The 18,008-nt window shown below is 36.7% G+C and overlaps 1 protein-coding gene across 4 annotated transcripts in view; it reads right to left on the reverse strand.

The window, feature by feature from the left end:
* Positions 1-1,615: 1,615 nt before the first annotated feature.
* Positions 1,616-18,008, reverse strand: part of LOC131154169 (uncharacterized) — a 30,641-nt gene continuing 14,248 nt past the window's right edge. The window contains exons 8-13 of one of the 4 annotated variants that reach the window (XM_058106747.1): positions 16,657-16,794; positions 3,752-3,809; positions 3,518-3,632; positions 3,209-3,278; positions 2,249-2,320; positions 1,616-2,047 (exon numbers count right to left, since the gene is read on the reverse strand). In XM_058106747.1, coding sequence (XP_057962730.1) covers positions 1,931-2,047; positions 2,249-2,320; positions 3,209-3,278; positions 3,518-3,632; positions 3,752-3,809; positions 16,657-16,794 — 570 coding nt within the window. In that variant the 3' untranslated portion in view covers positions 1,616-1,930. Of the gene's footprint in view, positions 2,051-2,248; positions 2,321-3,208; positions 3,279-3,517; positions 3,633-3,751; positions 3,810-16,656; positions 16,795-18,008 lie in introns of all 4 variants that reach the window. The other 3 variants (XM_058106746.1, XM_058106748.1, XM_058106750.1) reach the window with 3 other exon arrangements.

Here is an 18,008-nt window from a genome sequence, read left to right on the forward strand (position 1 = left end):
ATCAATTTTTCGTTTGTATATAGCGCAAACTGATATTATGTTATATTTTGGATTTCATTATATCCTAAAAACGTATTTGCCGACTCAATACATACCGATCTGGTGGGGGCAAATAACGTTTTAAGGAAAACGACATTGTAACGTGCCTTGAAACATTTTCTGTTTTGCAGCATTTTCTCTATTTGTTTATTTAGACAGTGAACTTAGTAAATTAATCGTGTCAATAAAAATTGGACTTTGTTTTCTTTTAAGTGTCAATTCATTTTCAATTGGGGTTAAACAATTACGTTAATAATGTTTTCAATGAAATAAAATTTGGTTGTAGTTTTCGATGAAGGAAAGAAGAAAGTATTAGAACTCATCTCGCATTCTAATTGCCTTATGCACGTACGCATTTGTGAAGATGCAAAAATATGAAATTGAATATTGAGCTGACAATTTCATTTCAAATGATTTACTCAACATTTCAGTATATCAACAGGGTTGACTATGATGGCACTTACAACTCATATATGCATTTACTAATTCATATCTTCCATAAATAAATGAATCGGGATACATCCATATCATATGCGCCTATTATATAAATATGACTGATCACCAATACCCACTCAACTCTAACAGACACAAACAAGTATTCCCCCTTCTACAACATTATATTTGCAGCATTTTGTAGAAAACGTTTCAAGTTGTCATTTAGTATTGGCCTTTAAGAAGCAAAATGTTTTTCTCAGTGATTACTTTTTAAGTGTTGCCACTTTTCTATATTGACAGCATCTAAATTTTGTAGATGTTGCAAGGGAGTACGTTTTCTTTAGCACCATTTTTAAGTTTTTGCAATGACAAACATTGTAAGAGGAATTCACCACAGGTGAATTGTTTTTGGAGAGGGGAAACCTCACTCCTGGCTTACATATGCCCTAGAAGAAGGAAAAACAAAGTTGATCAGTGTGTCATAAATTGCAAGAAGATAATTACCCTAAATCACCATCATTCTATCCAATCGATTCATCGTTTATTTGTCAGGCGGCTCCCCTAATGCTTGATTTCTTCTTCTTTATGTGCTCATAAAATTGTTTTTTTTTTAGCATAGTTGCTATTTCAATTTTCAAACACATACCAATTTTTTATGGGCATTTGCAAAGACATGGACTGGATGATCACAAAGGGCATATTTGGCCATCAAGGTAACCTCTCGCGAGGCCCCTGGCCTTCCCCCGATAATATGAAATTTCTTTTACAATTTGATGTCTGTCACTGCAGATAGGACTCTCACGGTAATGTTCATGAGATAGAAGTGTGCAACCCCAATTCATTCAACAAAGGCCGACACAGATGGCTCCTATATTTTGTTATAAATCAATTTAGAACAGCAGCGGAAGGAATGCTGCAGAAATTTTGAATCCATCGCTCACAAAATAATGAATTTCTTGGCTCTTCAGCCAGAGAAATCCTTACCTCCAATTGGTTTTTAGCTCAGCCAAATTTCACCATCTTCTTCAAGGTGATGAAGGTGGAAAGAGAGCAAGGGACCTGGTCATTGTGAAAATATTGGCAATCCATGGCCATAAAGGAAGGTACGTCAATCACATGATGAAAATGTCAACTAGGCAGCTTTGAAACACTACTACACAATGGCATTTCATATGGTAGATGAAGACAGAAGAATTCAGCCATACAAAAACAGATGTAGCTCCAGAACACGTGTTTTAACAAAATCAAACAAATGCATGCTCCAAAAAGCAGGATCTTCTGTTCTCCATGAGTAGTAATTGTTTTGCGGAAAACTATGATATCATTTTCTTTTCCCTTTCATCCTTGAATCTATTTACAAATCATGCAGCTTACAAATCATGCGGAGGATCACCCAAACCCCAATTTTTCAGTAGATAAATTCACAAACATTCTGATTGAAACAATAGAAGAGGTATCATGCTTTATGTTGTGCAAAGATTGAGGTACGAACTGCTTGTAGAGGAGATGGAGCTTTTCCATTTACAAGCACTTGTTCCAAGAAATCCACACGAATTGTTTTGAACTGGTAACACTGCTTCAGTTAACCCAAAACAGAACAGAATATGGCCATCAGAACATCATGATGGAGAGTTACAAAAGCAGTGAGCAAATTACAATGCTAATTTGTAAGGTCAAATGGGTCAACACAAAACATAGTAAGTAATATTCTAGTTGCCCTTTATCTTAAACCGGAAGATCAATAAAGCCATCCAAAACATGTGAAAAGACATACCTTCCCCTTCCAAGTAAAATCAACATAACGATAATATGGTTCCAATAGTGTAAGCTGATCTCCTTCTTTAATCTGTGAAGGGACGAGGCCAGTAAGTTCATCAATACAACTTGAGCTGATAAAAGATTAGCAGACTGCTGCGGCTATTTGATTATTTTAAGCATTGGTTGCACCCACTATTCATTTATCTTTGGTTCAGTTCATTCTCTGCCATCCAACAATTTTTTTTACAGCAGGGGTGTCCATTGTAGAAACTGGGTAGTGAAGAACACAAGTCAAGGGTAAAATGCTGAACCACCAGACCAGACTTAGTGTATGGATACAAGAAAGTACAACACACACACACACAGTCTCTGGAACATTAGTTTGAAATAGTGCAATTTTTTTCAGATCAGGAAAGGAAAAAATTCAGTGAAAATGCTGAGAAGAACAAAAAAAAATTAAATTTTGATCACAAACAGAGGTTACCCCAGCAATAAAAGATTATCTAGTATGCTAACTTTCTTGGAGCTCGTGGGAAATTAAGCAATTAAATGTGGCAAACAAACATATGAGAAGATCAATCAAATGGACATGCCAACCAGTATCTTTGGCAGATACAGACAAGTGACAACCTATAGGAGTTTTCTGCGGAATTCCCCACAGAAATGTCTTAATTTTAATTTGTCCAGTGACATTAATACAGTGGAGAGGAAAGAATTCATTTACTTCTAACATAATCTATACCTCCATAGTTTTTCCAAATATCTTTTTTCCTGTTTTTGATTTTTTTTCTTGTGGGGGTGGTAATCCGAAATTTCTTTAAAACTTGCCTTTTCTTTATATATTATTAGATTTCTAACTTGGATATACTTAGATGCTGGTTCTTTGAATAAAATAAGGATCAAATAATAAAAGAATCTAGTAGCTGGTTCATTTAAGCTTTACATAGAATCAAATAATGAAGGAACTAATTCTTACCGAATCATTACGCATGCCATATACTGAAAGCATGCAGCATATTTGACTTGAATCACATACCAAATAGTACCTGCAAAACCATAAAGAAGTTTGGATGCAATTACACCCTCGATGATAAAGTTAGAAGAACGAGAAGCTCAATAGAGAAACATGAAAACAGGTTTCAAGCACAAACACAGAGAGAGAGAGAGAGAGAGAGAGAGAGAGAGAGAGAGAGAGTAAACAACCATTCAATACTCAACACTTCAAATTACAAATTTTATGGTAAAAAATTAAGAGAGAATTAATAGAGTTCTCACTGTTACTTACAATGGAGCAGCATCCCCATGATTAATGAAGAAAAGTACTTCTCCAAAAATGGCAACTTTTTTGTTGAGACCTTCTGAAAGAAGATCCATGGTGGTTTTTTTGTAGGATGAATTCACTTGCAAGCCAAATGCAGACCAAAATAATCAGTATATTCCTATAAATGTATGTAAAATAATAGTGTGCTCACTTGAAAACAATGATAGTTAGAACATACGGAGAAGTCAGGTAGCTTACATTTAATGGTGTTCAAAGATGATGTCAAAGAACCAAGTCTTTTAGCTCTAGGTTGCCCCTGTAAAACAAAATTTATAACTGTAGCATGATTAAAAGAAAAAAGTCATATTTAAGTAGATTATTTTAGATGGCCCCTAAAAAGGGCAGAAAATCTTAAACATAATACAAATGAATGCTATGCAACCAAAAAGCACATAAAACTATGTTAGTGTGTCACATGGGGCTCAGATGGGGAAAATGGGAAGAGACGATATAACAATCCGGAAAGGCCACTGCATTGCATAGGACTAATTGATTTGCCCCTCAAATCTTTCCTCATATATTTCACTTGTTAAGGAATAGAAACAATACAACACATTTGCCTCAATCATCCTTTTTGTTGCATTACAACTTTCTCTGCAATTTTAGGGCCCAAGACTGATTAATTTATGACCTCTCTATTTTGGATTTGCTAAAGGACATGCATCTTTCTCCTCCTTTCCAAGATTCTAAGTGTTGGATCCTCATGCCTGACAGTAAAAATCTGGCAAGTATTTCTTTAATCCTCAACTTCCATGTGAGCAAGTTGAGGGCCAAGATAGAAGGAAATCAATAATTTATTCCTCCATTATCAGGTAACCTACTCAACATGGCAGAGGCTTACTGGTTGTCCAATATAATTCTTAGGCAGCCCAGTAATTTCTGAGTGATTGGGAGAGGGAAAACCCATTTAGTTTGTGATTTAGCTCACTCTGATAGAGACATCTTAAGGATTTTTCAGAGCAGCATTCACGACATTTGGTACATAATTTAGTTCTAGGCACCCATATGACCATATGGATTTTGGTGACAAAAATGTTTCATAAGCATTCTATTTTTCCCTTATTGCAAGGGCTTAGAAGGCTCTTTGTTCACATGGACCAAAACATGGTATCATTTCTCAAAGTTGGAGGTCAACACCTAATGATAAAATATTCTGTTTTCATGTGTGAGTTTTCATGGGGAGCAAATGGTAATTGAAGGTATGTTAAGCATACTCATACAGCATGGATGGAGATTCATTGGGTACAGCTGCACAAGAAATCTGTGGGATTGTCATTTGGCTATGTTTGGGATTTGTTGGGTGGCAGCGGATTCTGTTTTGGTGGGTTGTGGGCTCGTCGAAGTATTCATAAAGACAAGGGGTGGGGTTTGGGATTTGGGATTTTTTTTTTTTTTTAATGGAGGGAAAGAAAAATAATAGCACATTCGAAGGTTTTGATAATTACCTCAACAGTGTAAAGAATAAGTGGCCGCGAACACTGTTTTCAGTTTAGTAGGCAGCATCTTGTCAATGATCGGCTGCCATTGATTTTGCTGATGTTATCTTCCTGTAAATTCCTTTCTTATCTTTGCGTTGCTTGCATCCCTTTTGGTTCTCCGAAGCACTGCAAGCATGGGGTGCGATACTCAAAGCCAGCATTGGAGCTTTCACATGAGCCTTACACTTGATAGGATGCAAAACTGCAAATGCGAACTGAGAGATTCTTTGATGGTTGTTCTTGGTGGAATGGATCTCAAAATGGTGTTGGTTTTATTGGCAATTTGGCATTATATGAGACTCTCTGCTCGTTTCACAAATCATTTACAAGTTCAATTTCAATGGTTTACCAGGGCAGTGATGGAGTAATGCCCAGGCAGTGACCTTACTACACCACGTCCTTCCAGCCATACTCGTCCAAATACATGGAAACACTCATGAATCCAACTGGTAGTTAAGTTTTACAGCATAACAGCCCTTGTTCCAGCTAAAGAGGTCACCAAAGAACCATGACTTGAACAGTAAGGGTGTTGAAATCACATTGGAATTGCCAAGCTGTCGATGGCAAATTTTGTCCCGGGGGGGGGGAACACGAGATTGTACAGCACTCCCAAACAAGAAAAAAGAAATAGCAAAGTTGCCACCTTATTTCTTGAGAAAAGGGGAGGGGAAAGAGTACCCTAGATGTTTTACAAAGACAGAGAAAGTGTTCAGGAGTACATCGTAAATACAAAAGGTGATTTGACTAACTATTTTAGAGATAACTAGTCAACCAATACCCCTGTCATTACTTGTTCTAAGAACGATTACTACAATCATGTGTCTATGCCTAAAAGAAGAAAAATGAAGAAAACATCCCCATCATGTGTCTATGCCTAAAAGAAAATAAATGAAGAAAACATCCCCTTTTGGTCCTTTGGTAAAGTTATTACCATCAAAGAGTATTAGCCTTGATATCCTTTTTTATAGATAAAAAAATGAAGTGGATGATGTTGGAAAGAATGATTTTGCTAAAAAATATTGGGTTGGATACTGTTTTGAAAACACATGAACGGTGTTTTAGAGATAATCCCATGTTTGTATCATCAACTAAAGAAAACATGTTAGAAAAATGTGTTTTGATAAAGGCACTGGGCTTGTATTATCAACTGAAAATGCAACCAAGAGGCTGTGATTAGAAAAGGCAGGTTTGTTTACCAAAACATGGCAAGAGCTTGAATGACAACGTAGGATATCACCCTCAGCTAATTTAAAACCAAAATAATAATAATAATAATAATAATAATAATAATAAATAACAAACTAAATGGAATCTTATAAATCTATAATGTTCTTTTGATTTAGTCTTGTTAGTTGAGGCATCAACCTCTCTCGATCATCAGGAATTGAAGCCCCGTACCTTGCCTAGGGATAAGGCAAAGAAAACACTATCCAGGTCTTCCCCTTATCACATCATCAGCCAAGATAAGGCCTTCATAAGATAAAAAAAAAAAATTATAGAGATTATCATTTTTAAAATTTTGAATTTTCTTTATTTTTATGGTATTTTTATTCATTTTTTTATGAATTATCTCTAATTTTTCTTTATTATTCGTTCAATTTATTTTTTTATCTTTTGTTGTATTATGCATCATAATTTTTATTAACTTTTTGTTTTATTGCTTTTCTATATTTTACATTCTTGGTCATATTTGAAAAACTTCCTATATAGGTCAACAAAATGAGTTTGAATTTTTATGTGCCTAAATTTCCTTTGAACCTATTATCAATTAGTCAATCAACTAAATCACATAATTTTTCTGTGACCTTTCCTTCTCATTGTGTTATTCAAGATCTCTAGACAAAAGAGGACTGGTAGATGGCCTGAGAAGGATGGTTTGTACTATTTTGATGGTGAGGGCTGTAGATCCGGTACAACTTTAATTTCTACCATTGGCATTTCTCTAGATCAATGGCATGCTTGATTGGCTCATCCATCACCTCAAAAATTGCAACAAGTTTTTCCTATGTTCAAGTCAATTTCTCATTTTGCATGTTTTACGTGTCAATTAGGAAACCATACTAGGACATCTTTTCCATCTAGAGTTGATTCTCGTACTAAATCATTATTTTCTCTTATTTATTCAGATATTTGGGGTCCATGTAGAGTCAAGAATTTGATTGATCATCAATATTTTGTGTCTTTTGTGGATGATTTTTCATGTATGACCTAGAACTATTTGTTAAAAGACAGGCATGAATTTCTTCATGCATTTACTCAGTTCTGAGAGGAAGTAAAAACCCAGTTTGGCATTAGTATTCAAATTTTTCGATTTGATAATGCACTTGAATTTGTTCAAAATGAGTTTCAAGCATTTTTCTTGGCCAAAGGAATTATTCATCAAACATCAAGTGTACATACCCCTCAACAAAATAGAGTCGCTGATCAGAAAAACAGACATTTACTTGACATAGCACAGTCTCTACTCTTTCATATGCATGTTCCTAAAATCCTTTGGATTGATGCTTTTCTTACAGCTTCATTTTTTCTTGATAGAATGCCTTCCAGTGTTCTAGGAGGACAAATTTTCTTTTCTGTCATGTATCCAAATACATCCATACTCACTATTGTGCCTCGTGTCTTCGTGTGCACATGTTTTGTTCATGTCCCACATACGGATCAGGACAAATTTTCTACTTGTGCTGTTAATGTGTCCTTGTTGGCTACTCGAGAACTCAAGAAGGATATAGATGTTATGATTCCCACAGTCGCAAGAAATATGTTAGTGCAGATGTTGCCTTTTTTTAAGGAACACTGTATTTCTTTAGTGTTGGGTCCTCATTGAATGAATACATTTTGAGTCCGTTAGTGATTTTTGGCTTCCCCTCATGCTTTGTTCCCCCGATCCCTACCCTTATACCTCTAGAGAAAAATCTTGATCCTCCTCCATATCCATTAGTTATAGACCCAAAGAAACAATTGAGGGTTTGTGAATGACAAACATCGCTACCACCATACAACCGCCTTTTCAGCCCTCCATTGTTTTCGACTTCAAGTTCTAGAGATCCATTCTAGGGTGATTTGTATTTGTTAATTGCCCACCAAAAAGGTACTCGAACATGTCCTCAGCAGTCATTAATTGCTTATCCTATTGCTCATTTTGTTTCAGTTTAACACCTTCCTACTCCTATATGTTCTTTTCCCTTGTCAATGACCTTTCTCTCCATCCCTTCTTCACATGTTGAAGCACTTGGTAACCTTGGGCAGAAGCATGCCATGGATGTAGAAATTGATGCCTTCACCACTTGAGGAACATGACCTATGGTGGATCTTCCTCCGGGTAAGAAGTTGGTCGTTGGATCTACACTGTCAAATATCTTTCTAACGACTCTATTGAACAGCTTAAGGTTCAATTGGCTGCCAAGGGGCACTCAAACATAGAGTATTGATTACATCAAGACCTTCTCACCTATTGCTAGACTCACCTATGTTCGTGTATTGATCCCGTTGGTAGTTAATTTTGATTGGCCCTTATACCAACTGGATGTAAAGAATACCTTCTTGTATGGAGGTCTGCAGGAAGAAGTATACATGGACCAACCTTTTGGGTATGTTACTAAGGGGGAGGATGGTAAGGTATGTAGGTTGCGTAAGTTCATTTATGGTCTTACGCAGTCTCCTCGAGCCTGGTTTGACAAATTTAGTCAGGTGGTCTCCACATTTGATTTCATTCAGTGTTACTGCGATCAGTCACTCTTTGTTAGCCAAAACGAGCCAAGTGTGGTGCTTCTAGCAGTTTATGTTGATGACATTACTAGCAATGACCAAAGTGGGATTGCAGATGTCAAGCAGTGGCTTCAAGAAAAATTTCAAATCAAGGACTCGCGTACTCAGCGTTACTTTCTTGGAATTGAGATTGTACATTGTAACAAAAGATTGAATCTATCTTAATGAAAATATACCTTGGACTTGCAAAGTGAGACTAGTATGTTAGGAGCTAAACCAGTTGATACTCCTATGGATCCCAATGTTAAGCTGTCTAGGAATGTTGGACCAAACTTTGAAGATAAATGTCGATATAGGCAGTTAGTTGGCAAGTTGATCTACCTAACTATCAGTAGACTAACATATCCTCTGGCTGTGGGGATGGTGAGTTAGTTTATGGAAAATCCCAAACCACCACCAAGGATGTTGTTTGTAGGATTCTAAGGTATCTCACTCTCCTAGTAGAGGCTTGATGTGTAGATGTAATAGAAACTATGAGATCATGGGATACTCTAATGCAAATTGGGCTGGCTCAGTTGATTATCGAAGGTCTAAAATTAGATATTGTACATTTGTGGGAGGAAATCTTGTTACCAGGTGTAGCAAGAAACAAACTACTATAGCTAGATCTAGTGTTGAAGCAAAATACCGAGCTATGGCTCATACTGCGAGTGAGCTTATATGGTTGAAATCTCTTATGTCAAAGATGTGATTCTTGGTTAAGAAGCCCTTAGATATTTTTTTTGACAATCAAGCTTCCATTTAAATTGCTAGCAACCCAGTGTTTCATGAGGACAAAGCACATTGAAGTTGACTCTTATTTTGTGAGGGATGCTGTGTTGAAGAAGGTTATAAGGACTCAATTAGTGAGATTTATGGATCACTAAGGAAATGTCTTCACGAAGGCTTTAAGCCAGCCTTGTCTAGTGGTTGTAACAAGTTGGGGTTAGGTGATATTTATACACCTCCAACTTGACGGGGTAGTGTTAGAAGAGAGTCTATTTTAGTAATTATGTAGTGTAAGTAGGGGTATTTCTGTCTTTCTAGCTTTTTATTATTAATATAAAAAAGGGGCAGACCTGGAGCTTAATGTAACTCCAGGAAACTGCTGCCTCCACCTCTCTTTCTTTTTCTTTTCTTTTTTTTCATATCTTCTTCTCTTCTTTTCTTCCTCTTGCCTCCATCTCTAACTTTAAAACATTAATTTTTCCTATATTCTGTTATAAATTATAATTTTCTAATTACTAAAAATACTTTACCGTTTTTTCTGGTTTTTTTTTTTTTTTTTTATGATTCATTTAGAATTTTTAAAGGATTTTATATGATTGTTCTAAAAAAATAAAGGAATATATATTTTTTTGGGTTGGGGAGAGGGATGACGCACAGCTATGCATCCCCTCCCAAACACATGCAAATGAAGGGAGAAATACGAGGGCACAAACGCCAAGGATTATTCTCATCCACTAAAACAAAATGCTCCTCGTGTAAGCAAACTTACCATTGACCACCCATAGACTGGAGCCAAGGGGGTGACACAATACAGTATTTGAGACAGACATACAAAGGATTAACATCCCCTGACAGTTCAATTGGGTGTAAGAAAACATAATGCAGGAGTATACCTGAAGGCCAACATGGGTGCATATCTCAACCTCCAAGTCGAGAGTGATGCGTAACCTCATTCTCCAATAAGTTGTCCATGGGGTTCCCAGTCCCACATAAAAGCTCAAGCTCACCCCTGAGCGGTCCTTGGAAGGCTCAGTTAGTGCTTGGTAGGAGGTGACATTCGCCTCGTGTTTCCCCTTAGAAAATAACCTTTCCGCCACATTCTCACTTTGGCCTAAGAATGCCACCTTGACAATCGTCCAAATCCACCACCCCATCATAGTGGCATTCAAAGTTGACATCTCCATAATCAAATCCATATTCACATTAGTTCCTTTCAAGACCTGCTAACCTAACACTATGCCCTTTCAAGGCTGACCACACAGCCCTCTTGTATGTGTCACAAATACGTAGGACTGTGACATCCTCCTCTACTCCATGTCTCCATCTTATCAACATCCTAGTTGATTAAAAAACACTCCTGTCCTTTTTGCTAGTACTTCCACAAACACCAAGCAAGAGCTCTTGTAACAACTTGGTTCTCCAAACCAATCTCTCAATGATACAGTATAATCACCGATTCCAAGGTAGACCTGAACCCAATTCTCATTAGAAGACTAGTGGACGAGGAAGAAATTCCCAAACACAAAGTCATCTTCAAAACTAACATTCTGATCTCAAATTCCTTAATAAAGTGTTGCATGCAACATCCAAGAACATTGATTCAACTCATTTGCCATCAGCAATAATTAATACAAGAAGTTGCAACTATAGAAAACATTCGTCCAACATATCTCTATCTCACAATCCTTGATATAGATTTGTATTTCTTCCTTGCACCTCAATACCTCAAAACTCCCTCACAAATCAAATAGAGGACAAATCCTTTGATCCACCAATACCAATACCTTCCTTATGTCATATCGCAAATCCCAAAGTCAATTGAGACTCAAAGAAACTTCATTCACAATGTCATTCCAGTTGTCATTCACTGCTCACGACTTAGCTCGGCGTTCCTTACCTGATACCATCATTGGAGCATGGTTTTAAATAATGGTCGTGACCGTTACATAACGCCGTTACATAATGGCTTTTTGGGTTCCTGGTATCGTTACACACTGCGAAATCGGTGGAAAGAAAAATCACGGCCGTAGCGGCCGTTACAAACCACAACTATTACACAAGGCCTGCTATGGCCATTATGTAACCACTACAATTTGATATTTATGCTCTATATTTTTCAAACTTCAACCGTCTTTCTTTTCTAGTTATAGTATATTGGTATTATTCGTATGTCTTATGTGTCTAATAGATTAATGAAGTGTATAATGTATTTTGCTTTATTAATTAAGTTAGCACACATAAGAATTTATCACGCATAAGAATGATGAGAAGTATAAATATGCACACACGTAAGTTTTCTGTCAATGGTGGTTTAAAACAAATGTAAACTTCTTGCCCTTACCAAACAATGTAGTTGAACTAAAGGATCCAAAATACACTAAAACTCTTTCTAAGAAGGGTTAAAAGCTTAAAACATGCAAATACACTAATATGCACAAGGTTGTGCATGCTTGAAAAAAATTCATGGTCATTACACCTACTTCCCATTATATAACATCCGATGCTCCCGCTTCCTATTACACTCATTACCGTTATGTTATGCTACCCGCTACTGCAATTTAAAACTATGCATTGGAGGTTGTTGCCATTTTTCTTCATCTACACAAAAAATTATTTTGAATTCCCCTTTTCCCCGAAGGACTCATATCGAAGGCTCATCTATTCTCTTACCACGATGTTGCCTCTAGTAGACAAGACTTCCACCATGTATGACATCAAGGCTCATTCCAACATTCAACCCCAAAACAAAATTCACCTCTCCAAATTCCTTAATGAGCACCCAATCCTTTCATAAATCATTTGAACATCGATCATCAAATTCACATATGTACCGTCTTAATAGTGAAATGTACCACTTCCAAAATCTTTTCTTGAATTCAACATTCAAATCCCAAAGCTCATGGTTAAAAGTTCGTCCAAAACACCAACATCCAACACTGGATAACTCATCAATTTGATCTCTAACATACCAACATCAAATACAGGTATTTGCTACCAATTATGTAACTGTTGTCCTTCGACATCCCAACCCAAACCCAATTTGTCGTGGTTGACTTTATGATTAAATTTCCCACTGGCTTTCCCATCTCAAACTCAAGTATTCCTAGCAACTTAGAAAAATCCACCCTTTGGCCTAGCTGCACTGGAAGTGACCTACACAAAAACACAAAAGGCCCTCCAGCCAACATAGTACGTGTCCCTCACCAAACATGGCTTAAGTGCCATTTGGCAATCAAATCCAATTGCCCTTTAACAAAGGGGTAAATAAGGTTCCCTAGCCAATGGTGCCAAGTAATTGTCAATTCCACAGTTATGATCTCCAACCGCATTCCCGCGGAAACTTACATCATAGGGACCGCTTAGGTTCTAACAAAGTCCTTTGAGCAATATTTGCAATTCCCTTTGAGTCTACACCCAATTGGGTTTTTGTCACCGCTAAGACCAACACAAAGCTACATTCATGGGGCTTTGCACAAAGGCTTCCGCCACTCTTTCCTTTCCTATAGATCCAAGCATCTCACCTCTCTTTAGGGAAGGCAAGCCTTTTGAGTAAAAGAAACCTTTGGCGAAACTCCCACACTTGTCTATTTCCATAGATCTAAGAATATTACCTATGGTTACAGAATGAGGACACCGCAAAAATCTTTGTAGATCGCCATTCGAACTCTAGTGCCAACCATATAGTGTGGACTCAATACCCACCTCAAAGGTACAATGTATTCTCAACCATCTTAGTTCCAACAAAACAAACCCATATCTCTTGCACCTAAGATCCCCGCACCTAGGGTATAGGGTAATCTCAAGCATCTTCATTTCACGTAACAGGATATCAAAGATCAACTTCATCCAAACCACACAACATGTTACACCACTAAAAGGGAGAGAGTGACCAACACACACCCAAGGGACCATCTCGAGTTTCAGGAAAAAGAGTTGAAGCCACCAATATCAATCCAATTTCAATTCTCAAAAAGAAACCGGCTCTAATATCAACTATCATGTGGCAAGAGATTTCCAAGGCCACAAGAATCATCCTTGCTTTAATCTACATATCATGCGACAAAGTCTAGGGCAGAGAATAATTTGATCAAAACCGAATTAACTATATATTAATATGTATAATGTTTATTAATAATATATATATAATATATATATATTAATAATTTAATGTATATATCAATAATTATACATAATGTATATTAATAAAAATATCTAAATAAATTAAAATCAGTTAACCAATTTAATTGAAGTACTCATCGGTTGGTTAATGATTAGGTCAAAAGGCTAATTCAATTCGATTAGCTCAATTTCTTAAATCGAAAATTTTCAGTTAATTCGGTTAATTAACCAAATTGATTGTACCAACCGAATGCTCCCTAATAGAGTCACACCTATGCACCGAAAGGACTGCACTAGGTCCTAGGTCCTATCCAACCATACTCCAAATACATGGGAACAATCATGGATCCAACTCAGTGGTCAAGTCTCACAACATGACAACCCTTGTCTCAATTATGGAGGACAATGAAGAACCTTGACTCAAATTGTAGGGGTGTTGAACTCACATTCCACAACACCGAGATTTCTCATCCACACAACATGATCCCCATGAAAATGAACCTGCGACTAACCACCCATAAGATGGAGCTAAGGGAAGTGAAATCATACACTACTCAAGATAGACGTACTGATTGGTAGTCCAATCGGATGTAAGATGGCAGAACTCAATAGTATACACAAGGTCCACCACAGGTGGATGTCTCAAATTTCGATCAAAAGTGAAGCGTTACTTCTTTCTCCAAAGGATCGTCCATAAGGCTTCTAACCCCACAAGGAATCTCGAGACAACCCTCGAGGATGTCAAGAGCCTGCCCTCAAGTGCTCATTGGAGTTCTCACTAAATGCCCAAAAGGACACCAAGGATGGTAGGGCATTCACCTGGTATTCCCCCAAGAATATAATCTATTTGCCATGTTCTCGTTTTAACATGAGTAATCATCAGGATATAAAGAATCATACATCGCTGACTCAAGAATGCCACCTCGACAACTACCATTATCCACCACAACATCATAGTGGCAATCACAGTACATCCTATGACATTTGCATAATCTAATCAATGTTCACATTAGTTCCTTCCAAGACCCATCTAACCAACACCAAGCCCTTCCTAGGTTGGTCACATGACACTCTTGCATGTGTTGCAAACGTAAGAATGTAGGATCGTGAAATTTGGCTTTTTCCTTCCATGATCTATTGAAATCCCAATAATGTTTTCCAACCCTTCTTTCTATGATGCCCTACATCAAAGGAACATTCACTCCTTTATCCAAATGCTTGTACATACCCTTTTTTTCCCATTAATTACCTTCACTTGACTTCTAAAGCCATCTTTCTCCAAAGAAAAATTAACATACCTATCTATGAACTTCATATAGCCATTGCTTACACTAACATTGTTTTTTCATGATTTTTGTACCAATCGGCATGCTATAAGAATTATAATATCTTCCAAAATATGTGACAGGTGTATTATTTTGAATCAAGTACATTATCCAACGCCTTATCATGTGAAAAGAACCTCCTGCCCAAAATTTCAACATGTCTAGAAGCTTAATACTATACAAATATTCTCTAAGTGGACTTTTATCAAACACATGGCATTCCAACTAGAGCAAATAGGTTAGTAATGAGTAATGACCAATAAAGTGGAACTTACATGAGGTGCTTGATGCATCCTCTCCCCCCAACCCCACCCCCACCCCGCTCGGGTTTTTTTTTTTGTAAAGACTTGAATTTCAATACAACCATATCCTTTATGGTTTCAGACAGGCCAAAAGAGCAATGCATGCCCTCTTTTTGAATGGCTACTAACCAGAAAGCAAAGAACTTACTTCCATGCCATAGTCACCAAGGTGTATACCATCAAGAGCAAAGCTAGGATTTTTACAGGATGGGTGCTAATATGATTAGGGAAGGATAAGTTGGTCAAACACTATAACCTTTAAAGGTAAGTTTGAATTTCTTACCATTCTGTTGATATTGATTATTTTATTTAAAAAAATAAAGGAGAGAAATTTCTACTCTTTCAATACATGTTTCGCCCATAGATGACGTAGATAGGTGGGAAATCCCAATATTCAAGAATTTATCACGATAAACATTGCAAATTGGGGAGAATTCCAATATCTAGAAGTGCCATCTTCAAGACTACCATCTAGTATGTTCGAAAGGTAAAGGTTGCCTTCAAGTATCTCCATTTGGGTTCCAACATGACCTCTACACAAGTTTTGCACTTGTTGCATGAGTTCATTGCTCTAATAATATTTTGCATCTCTAACATTGTGGGGCTTGCTTCAACCAAGGAGTTGTGCATGTGTGCATGTGTACACAAGTGTACATAGTTATCTCTATGCTATGCATGTGCAAGTGCAGGCAACTCAATCACTAATTTTATATCAAAATAATAACATTGCCATATAATTTTGGAAAGGAAAGACAAACTGTTGGAACTAAGGAAATTTTTATACTTCTATTCTAGACTATCTAGAGTTTGTCCTTAAAACTAGATATTATTAAGGAAATGGAAAATATAATAACATAAGTTTCCCAAAGTATATCCTTCACATGAATTTAATTTATTTGATTACAACTTTGAATAAACATAAAAAATTAGAACAATATATTAGTAAGTATAAGTAAGACTACACTGTCCTATCACAGCATGAAGTATTAGAAATGCCATAATGTCATGGGACAACTACATGTGGGGTAAGAGGCATGAATGCTGAATTCAATTTCAAGAAGTGATGTCTGTGTCCTTCTGACCTTCTGACTGTCACAAATTTATTTTCAAATTTTAATATTTAAACCCATGCATACCCCATACATTGATGAATGTTATTGGTTCCTTTTGAGTGGCCATATTGACTTCTTTTTGTTAAAAGAAAATAATCTATGCCACAAATCTATTTAGAAGGTGTGCATTGGCTTTCCTCTGAGATTCTTAAAATGATGCAATCCATTAAATTAAGATTCTTAGCTAAAAAATCATGCTTCTAACCTATGGAGGATACTGCAAGGTTATAGCAACTGTTTGGGCTAGGTTACAAAATAACTACATTGCCTATATAGATAAAAAAAATTCATTACCCTCAACAAATTATCCAACTTGTCAAGAAGATTAACCATCTTGTGGACCTCCTCGGAAGCATTGAGACCAGGATCCTTCAAAGCAGCAGCTTCAAATCCACTAAGAGCCCTCTCATAGTTTTCCAAATATTTGTTTACCTAAAAAGGGGGAATTTACAGTACGTATATGTAAGCATATACATGGTTAGAAGTATTGCATAGAAAGGTAGCGAAAAGATAAGTTCAATTAATCAATTAATGATTGGTAAAAGAAAACTTTTAACCACATTTGGTGAATTGCCCATAAGAAAAGAAAGCAACAAAATGGAGCCAAAACATATTAGCCATCAATCCTAAAGCCAGTAAAAAGGATGCCATATTTTGCTGATCTTGAAACTATGACAGGAAATAACTCTCTAACTTAATGAGACACAAAATTGCCAAATCATTTGTCCCCACCACAAGGGTTTAATACTTATTTCCTATCCAAATGCCTATGAAGTGGAAAAGTTTTTTTTATAAATAAAGAAATTTTATTAGAGAGTGCAGAATGTACAAAAAGGAAAACAAAAGAGAAAAAGCCAGGAGAATTAAATCTTCCCTTTGCATCAAAAGTATAAGTACTACTCTCACAGCCTAAGCCCAAAAACCAAGCTCAATGCAATAGAGCCAATCAGTCCTGCAGCATGTCTTACAAAGAGATCTGGTGAAGGAACCATTTGCTGACACCCACAAAGATGAAAGATAAATCACTCTACCCCAAAGAGTTATTAGAAATAGCCGCTCCTTTGAATATTCTAGCATTCCTTTCCAGCCAAACACACCAAATAATAGCCATAATAAAGCATTGCCATAAATCTTTCCTATCCTTTCCTTTACCAAAACCTCTAAACGTGATGGTATAAAATGCCTTCAATGTGTGCGGGCAAACTCAGCTCGTGCCAAATACACCAGATAATTTTATACCAATAGCCATCTTGTAAGGACAATGAAGAAACAAATGTGCACATCTCTCCACTCCTTAAAAAAGGGACACAAATATCCGGTGACAAGGCTTTAGCGGGTCTTCTCTTCTGAGGCAAGTCATTGGTATTAATTCTTTCAAGTAAAGCAGTTCAAATGAAAGCTTTTATTTTCAAGGGAGCTTTGGCTTTCCAAATCAATGGATAAAAAGCAAAATTACCCACAATAGGGTCACGGGTCAAATAAAAGAGAAAGGATTTACAAGAGAATTCCCCAAAAGTTCCTAAGCTCCAAACCCTTTTGTCACTCCCCAAATGAGTATGAAAAGAATCAAATGATCAAAGATCCTTTTCTTGAGAACAATCATCCGTCCGAGGAAGTTAGACACAAATCAAATGATCAAGGATCCT

Source organism: Malania oleifera, chromosome 4 (genome assembly GCF_029873635.1).
Source record: "Malania oleifera isolate guangnan ecotype guangnan chromosome 4, ASM2987363v1, whole genome shotgun sequence".
In the NCBI taxonomy this organism is placed as follows: domain Eukaryota; kingdom Viridiplantae; phylum Streptophyta; class Magnoliopsida; order Santalales; family Ximeniaceae; genus Malania; species Malania oleifera.